At 47.3% G+C, this 7832-nt stretch overlaps 1 protein-coding gene across 1 annotated transcript in view; it reads left to right on the top strand.

The window, feature by feature from the left end:
• Nucleotides 1-2013: 2013 nt before the first annotated feature.
• Nucleotides 2014-7832, top strand: part of LOC114046905 (low-density lipoprotein receptor-related protein 3-like) — a 21948-nt gene continuing 16129 nt past the window's right edge. Inside the window, exon 1 of the mRNA XM_027867517.1 lies at nucleotides 2014-2931. Coding sequence (XP_027723318.1) covers nucleotides 2499-2931 — 433 coding nt within the window. The 5' untranslated portion in view covers nucleotides 2014-2498. The remainder of the gene's footprint in view (nucleotides 2932-7832) is intronic.

Here is a 7832-nt window from a genome sequence, read left to right as displayed (position 1 = left end):
ATAGGTTTAGAGATGGGAGGGACCTCAGAGTTTCTCTAGCCCCACTTCCTCATTTGACAATCTTTCCCCTTTAGCTTCTTTGTAAAACTCTAGTCATATCTCAGAGAAAAACAACATATTTCAATATGCTTGTTTTGAAGTAACAAAAGTAAAAACTATGGAAACCTAGAAATATAAACTTATAGAATACAGCTTTCTGATAATAACTAACACAGATTGTCTGGACAGTGATAGCTTACAGTGCACTGAATCAGTCTCCGTTTCTTTTACCTTGCCTCAACCCTGTTTGGTTAGCAGCCATGTGACTGGCTTATTGAGTGCCATATTTAGCAGAAACTATTCAGATTAGTATCAAATTATATAGATAGTCATTTCCTGTTTCAAAGCCCAGACTGCTTTTTGGGCTGCATACTAAGTTCCTCTTTTTGATCTGAGAGGAACCTTCCAATTTTCAGTTCATTTGCTGGACATAGATAGCTGACATATTCTGAGCTGAGCAAATGGTGAAGCTTTTTCTGTCTCAGGTTACTAGCTTTGTCCGCTTCCCTAAGTTGCTATGATGACTCATCTCTCAGGTGCCACAGGGGAGATGATTTCTAGAATCCTATCACTACAAATTTACAAGGGGGAAAAAAGGGAGTATTCTCTTAACAGGAAACAGCATGAAGAAATGGAAAAAAGATTGAAGAAGAGTATTTTTGGTGGTGGTGGTGGTGGGGTATGTGTGCATGTGTGTGCATGTGTGTGTGTGTGTGTGTGTGTGTGTGTGTGCTTGCTCAAAGGATTACCCTCACTGTAGGTGAAAGAACATTAGGGTTTGTGGACAGAAGAGTTGTCTCCTTTAAATTTAGTAATGTAGGATCTCAGAGTTTAGAGCAGGAATGATTTTTAGAGATCACACAGTCACACCACAAAGATCACACCACTAATAAAACCTGAGATTCATACTTCAGTTTCCTGATTCTGAATCCATTCCTCTTTCTGCTATACCATGTTGTTTCCTCAGTGCCCCTTATCTTCTCTCCAGTACCTCTCTTCCCTTATCCCTTACCCCTTTACCTTCTACTTGTTGGTATTGGGACTCTGAAGAAAGTTAGTAAACAAGACTCTATACCTTTCGCTCTGCAGTTCTCTTTCACACCCCAATTCATGTTCAGACCTTTGGGCCCTTACACCTGCAGATGTTTAAACAGCCCCTTTTAGGAAGCACTTGCTGCTTCACCCACAGCCCCAAGTCTGGGTTGCTCAGTGAATATCCCTCAGCAGCCCAAGTGCTTTCTGTTTTATGGAGGCATTCAGCAATTTCATGTCATTCAGGGCATCATCATCTTGAAAAGGGGGCTTTTGTTTATCAATATGCTGAATGAAGTCTTTATGCTTTTCTTCTATTGGAGAAGTTGATACATAGGTTTCCTATGAGGTAGAGATTTTATATGTAGCAGATAGACTCCCACCCCCACTCCCTCCATTGTTCTATGGAGAATTAAGTAGCTTGATATTTGAAATGTGAAAACCCCTGCTGGAGAGTAGGTCTGGTTATTGTTGGTTTGGGTGAGAAAATTGGATGCACCGGCTCTTCCTGCTTAAGATTTAGAATTTTCTTGTAGCAGGAGGGCCAGGACTGGGCTACCAAAGTGAAGGGAGCTTAGGAAAGCTAAATGTAGCTTTCTTTCTCTCCTTACTTCCACCTTGCATTCCCTTCTCCCTAGAAGCCCTAGATACCACCCGCCCCCCAGGCCAAGGCTCCTTCTCTCCCAAAAGAGATCTGATTGGAGGTAGGAGTAGTGTTTTTAAGGAATAGGGTTGCTTATGGTTTTTCCCTGGTCTCCCCTCCTTTCAGAAACGAAGGCCTGGCCGCCTGCTGGGATCGAATACTAAATCTTAAAAAGGAAGGACCCCCTGCATCCCGTTCTCCCATCCAGACCAACAACAGTCAGACCCATTATTTATTTTTATTATTTATTATTTATATTTATTATTTATTTATCATTGACTTAAGTTTTTGAATACTCTTTTATGATAGAGGCACAGAGAGCAGGGGTATTGGAAAACGAGAACTGGTGGGCACATAGGTAGGCCTCTTATAGGATCTTAGAGATGAGGCCTGGCGTGACGCCCTGAAAAGTCTGGGTCGCACAAACGACACCCAGGTATCTATCCACCCCGCCACCTATAATGGAGCAGTGGCGGCTACTCTTCGTTTGCAGTGCCCCGTGGGGCAGGCGGGCGGGCTGGCATGCAGCTTGCAGGGGAGCTGTCCAGCAGGGGCCTGGGCCCGGGGGCGGGCTACACTCTAGCTGTGGACCCCTCCTCCAAAAGAGGCCAGCGCAGCCAATGGGCTCCCCGGGCCGGGCCATTGCCTAGCCCACGGGGCCGTCACGTGTCTGGTGTCTTGCTCTGCTGGGCTCGGTGCTGGTCTCCCTGCTGGTGCTGGGGAAGCAGGTTCGGGGATTGGCATCTGCGGGTGCGGAGCCGGAGCCCCGGCCTGCCGGGAATGGATGCGCTCGTGTTCCTCCGGCGCTACCGCCTCGCGCCGTGGCTCAGGGGGCCAGCGGGCAGCAGGCAGAGGCTGGCCGAGCCCGGGGTGCAGGGTGCCTCCTCCAGGGCAACCGCTCCTCCAGCTCCTTCTTCTTCTCCATAGCGGCGGCAGCAGCAGCAGCAGCAGCGGCAGCAGGAACAGCAGCAGCAGCAGCGTCGTCCTTGAAGCCGCCAGTTGCAGCCATCCCGGGCCCGGCGCGGCCGCCACGGATGTGGCCCTCCGGCGCCCCCGGGCCTCTGCACAAAGAAGCCTTCGCAGCTGCAGGATATCGAAGAGCCGGAGGTTCCCACGGCTGTCCAGCCCTCGCCCCGGCTACAGCATGGAGAAGCCACTCGTCGCCAGGCTGGAGGGGGTACCCAGCGCCCGGGCGCAGCTCGCTGTGGTCTGCTTGGGTGAGTCCGGCTCGGGTGGGGCGTGGGGGGTGTGTATGGAAGAGGGGGACCCACGGCTCTGGGAGAGGTGTGTGTGTGTGTGTGTGTGTGTGTGTGTGTGTGTGTGTGTGTGTAGATTCTGAAAAGACTTGAATTCCTTCCCTTCCCCCCTTCTCCCCCACCCCACCCCGGTTCTCTCAGCACACCTGCCTGGTGGCTCCTCCTTTCCTGTCCCCCGGAAGTTGGAGACTCGCCTGAGGTTGCCCCCCACCTACTGTCCCACCCTCCTTACCCCATTTGCTTTGGGAGCCCAGATTACTGCGATCTGGAGTAGCAGATCTTTCTTAGGTAGCGGTGGGGGGTGTGGGGAAAGCGGGAGAGGATGAGCAAACCTAAAGCCCTCCAGCTGCCTTCAGCGTAGCCTGGGCTGCTACTCCTCTGTCAGGGCTGCAACTGGGCCTGGGTTTTAAAAAAAGGGTAAAAAATAATTACATTCCCCGCTAATTGGAACTGCCTCCCTCCCATCCAGGTAGCAGCGCCACCTGAACTAAGCCCTAGTTTCATCTCAGAAGGTCGTAGCAATGGGCCTAGGTCTGCCTTGGCCCCCATCTTCCACCAACCTCGTCGGCCTTTCCCAATGATAGATCACAGATAAGACTTTTAAGGTTCCAGGGAACCAATGTTGGAGACTTTACCATGACCTAAAGATGGGTCTGGGGTATATAGCATCTCCCCGAGTTTCATTAAACAACCATCATCACTCCAGACCTAAAACTCGGTAGAGATTCTGTACAGTAGCTTCCAGTTGCTAAAACCTGAGGCTTCGTGGCTCTCAGACCCAGCATTCATTAGGAAGCAGGGAAGAGGGGCTCACAGAAAGCCGGTTGTGTATATGGGATGGGGGAGGGGCAGCTGCTACTGAGGGATTGTTGCATGGGACAAGGCTGTAAGAAAGTACTTGGAGTATTGAAGCAGGAATTGTGAGGTCTACAAAACCAACTATGTGTGGGTTTTGTTTCAGCCTCCATCATCAGTCCCTTTCCTTAATATCCCCGAAATTTGAGCTTCTAGTTATCTCTCAGATAAAGTAAAATTGTTCCCTGGGGAGGGAGGTCTCTTGCAGGTTGGCCTAGTTAGAACTGGCCCCATTATGTGCCACCTGCTATTTAAATAGGGTCTCTGATTTAAGTGGGTTGCCCTGCGGAGAGCTGGACTTCTGAGACTTCCACATGATGAACAGAATGGAGAGTATTTCAAACTGTTAAGTTTCTGTACTAAAATGACCTCAAATGACCTGTTCTCCATTTGTCTCCAGGATCATTTGATGAAGAAGCCTGTGCTAAGGGATCTGACTGTCAGAGTGTGTAGGGGTGGTGATGGGTCCTACAGTGGGGTGGGTGGGTGGGTTTCTCAGATGGAGACAAGAAGGGAATCTGAGAGCTCTTTCCAGGGATCTTTTTGCTAGGATTCTTTTTTTTTCTTTCTTTCCCATGACCAGCTCATCCCCCCCCAAATAACTGTTTAGATCTTGAAAACTCAAAGTATATGCTAAATTCTTTAAAAAGTGTACTTCTAGCTACAAAAATTAAAAAACCCCCAAAGCCTCTCCCTTCTTCTTCTCCTTTCCCTACTCTCTTTACCTTCCAGGGTGGCGGGAAAAATCTTCTCCAAATTCCCTGGAGGTGAATTGAATTCTCATTTTAGAAACTGCCTAAAGCTGTCGAGTTCAGACTTGGGGAGCTGACTCATCTTACCTAAGAGGAGTAGAGCTCTCTGGGCAATTGAAGGAGCCCTCTTGTGGGTGTGTGTGGTACCTGGCATTGCTGACATCACTGGCTCTGATCAGACCCCTCGGGGGTACTGCCAGGCCTACATCTTGCTTCTGCTGCTTGTTGCCTGGGTCTGGAAGCTGTTTGCTGCAACACTCCTCAGTTCCTTCTGTAGCTTCTGATTGGGATTTTTTTTCTCTGCTTTCTTAAAGGCAGGGCAGGAAGGAATGATAGAGAATTACCTTTCATTCAGCCTTTCTGCTTAGGCTCATATTGAAGTGATTTTTTTAGCTTTCCATAGCGCTCTAAGATTGGAGAGAGACCTGAGTTTCTGTTTCAGGACTCTGGGCATATGTCTTCTTCATTCATTTAACCAGTCTTTATTAAGGACCCACTGTGTGCTGGTGCTCCCTAGAGGGAATACAGGGATTAAAAAATAAGTACCTATTGGTTCCCGAGGCCCCCCTCCCACTCTCTTTCCTTTCTACTCTTGGCCTTTTAATCTTCTGTCCCTCCCTTTGGTTTCATCACTCTTGCTTCTCTTTGTGACCCTGGCTTTGTTTCTGTAAACTGAGATAACATTAAATTTCGAGTGACTCAGGACGGGTATTGAAGCCCTAGGTCAATAGGTGTAGTAGGAGAACCTTGAACTTGGGGGGAGCCTTTCTTTGGAGGAGGGAAGACTAGAGCCCTGGTCAGTCTTCCTGGGAGCTCTGCTAGATGGTGGCTATTGAATTACACAGCCAGTGACACTCACAAGGATGGGACCCAAGCTCTTCTTTTCCTCCCCTTTCTTTTTTCCAGGGAGTTCCTGTTTCAAACAGTGAGCTTCTAAATACAGAAACAGGTTGGATGGTTCAACTTGGGTCCCTGGCAGGATTATCAGCGCAAGGGTGGAGACGAGGAGAGCCCAGAGTGCTCTCTGGGACCTAGATGGAGAAGGTCCCTTTCCAGTATGTATCCACAATGTGGGCAGGGAAAGAGATGTGGCCTGAATTTTCCTGAAGAGCTGAGATTGGAGAGTGGGGAGAGTAGCCAAGTTGGACACCCCCAGTTTGGAGCCACTCGATTGGGAGGTTGATTTTTCCCCTTCAGTGATTGGAAAAACATACAAATCTGCCTTAGCTTTCTTTGAGGTTAGGTTTGTACAAAAAGGTTATTTTGGCTATATAATGGGAGGGGTACCTCAGAAGGTTTTTTTTTTCCCACAGTGATTTAGAGTCTGGCCTCATATGGGCTATGTGCAGGTTCATAGAATGATCAGATAGCCCTTTCTACCTTGGTTGTATTCTCCCCATGACTGCCAACACCCTGTTTGGCAATGTTTGAGGTGATCAGAAAAATTTCAGTTGTATGTGGACTTTTTTTAGTCCCTTCACATTGGTGGGAGTAATCTAATTGATTGAGTAATAAGTGATTCTGGGTAACCTACCAAAAGCCTGACAAGGACCAGCAGAAAGATAGGATTGTAGAAAAGGCAAATGAACTTCATTAATGGTACTCAAGTGGGCAGTCCCATATTGATGCTTAGGAATTTTGGGAGTGATAATTTTGGGGGGGGAACAGTGAATGGGAACGTCACATAGGAACAAGGACACTTCAAGCCTGGAGCTGATCTTGGTGGACACAGGGTCATGATATAACTAGCTTATCTTAGAAGTAAAATACCGCTCATTCAGACTGGAAAATTTTCTTTTATATGTAATTTTAGTTATTTCACTCTGGCATACTATTTCTGAATTTATTTATTTTCTTTTGTATTATAATTCAGTAAACATTTACTTTGTGCTCAGTGGATACAAAGAACTGAGTTGAGTAGGAGTTTGATAGATAATGAGGAAGAATGACAGAATCCCTGCTCTCAAGGAGTTTATAATTGTAACCATAGGAAATGTATTGTGGTTTTTTGGAGGGATGGGATGGGGAAGGGGAGCAGGGAAACAGATGCCAGGAGTCAGGCACTCAGTTATATGGTTGATCAGATCTCTGAACTTAGGGAACTAAGAAGGCTTAAGTTCTAGGAAGCTTAAGTTCTAGAAGCTAAGTGTTTTGGGTTAGCTTTAGAAACCAGTAGAGGTAATGAAAAGAAAGAAAGAAAAGGAAAAAGAAAAAGAAAGGAAGGTAAAAGTCCTGGAGTCAAGGGCAAGATCTCCTGGATCAGTTCCAAAGAGGACGTGAGCTCCCTGGAAAGTTGGGGGAGAAGCAGGGAAGCCCAGCCAAGGTCTAGGACTGAACCCCTTGTAGCACTTAGTAAGTATTTGTTAACTCATCCCTAGCATTGTGCTGCCCACTGAGACAAGATGGGGCTTGCCTCCTAGAAATTCCCAGTCTGGTAGGGATTAGACAACTAACTATAATACAAGGTAGAATGCTGTAAGTGCTTAGAAAAGGAAAGAAGAGCTGGGGCATGGTCTGGGAGGGGCTTAGAGGAGGGTGAGATCAATTCTAATTCTCAATCTTGCCTTGCCTTATGCTTTTCTCTAATTGTTTTACAGGTTTGAGACTTGCCTCCTCAGGCAGACTGTGAACATTTTCCTGGGTGTTTTCCATACTACCAAAGCCACCTAATTGGGTGGGATGTATGTGTGTGGGGAGGGGATACAAACATCGGAGAAAGCTAGCTGCCTGCAACTATTCACTTAGGGGCTTAGGAAGGGGAAGGAGGTTCTGTGGGGGTAGGCTAGGGGAGAGACGGGGAACCAGCTGTGTTGTAGAGGAGAGGAGCCTAGCTCTTGCTGCAGAGTGTTGGGGGAAGGGTGTTGGATGGTGTTGTGACATTTTCCAGGGTCAGCTGATTTTTTTTCACATAGTAAATGATTGCAGCACTCAGTAACTGGTCCTAATCCCCACCAGTTAATTGACCTATGTAGTAGAAAGTCCTTGAAAGAACAACTTTAGAAAGCAGAGTCCCCTTTATGGGACTAGGAAAATTAATAGGTGTTTGGATTTGGGGATATGTGGATGAGGGTGAAGATGAAGGAGGGTGAAGCACTAACTGTGCTGGACAGTAGAAAAAGCCTTGGACTTCCTTTGTTAGGAAACTTAGGAAACCTGGATTTAAAGAGTCAGGTTTTGTAAAAAGCCTTGGGTCAGACCACTTTTCTATCTGGGCCTCAGTCTTCTTGTTGTTGAGTTGTGTCTGACTCTTCGTGT

Source organism: Vombatus ursinus, unplaced genomic scaffold (genome assembly GCF_900497805.2).
Source record: "Vombatus ursinus unplaced genomic scaffold, bare-nosed wombat genome assembly UNPS02014786.1, whole genome shotgun sequence".
NCBI lineage: Eukaryota > Metazoa > Chordata > Mammalia > Diprotodontia > Vombatidae > Vombatus > Vombatus ursinus.
The sequence above is the reverse complement of the archived record's forward strand: the minus strand, read 5'-3'. Positions and strand labels throughout refer to the sequence as shown.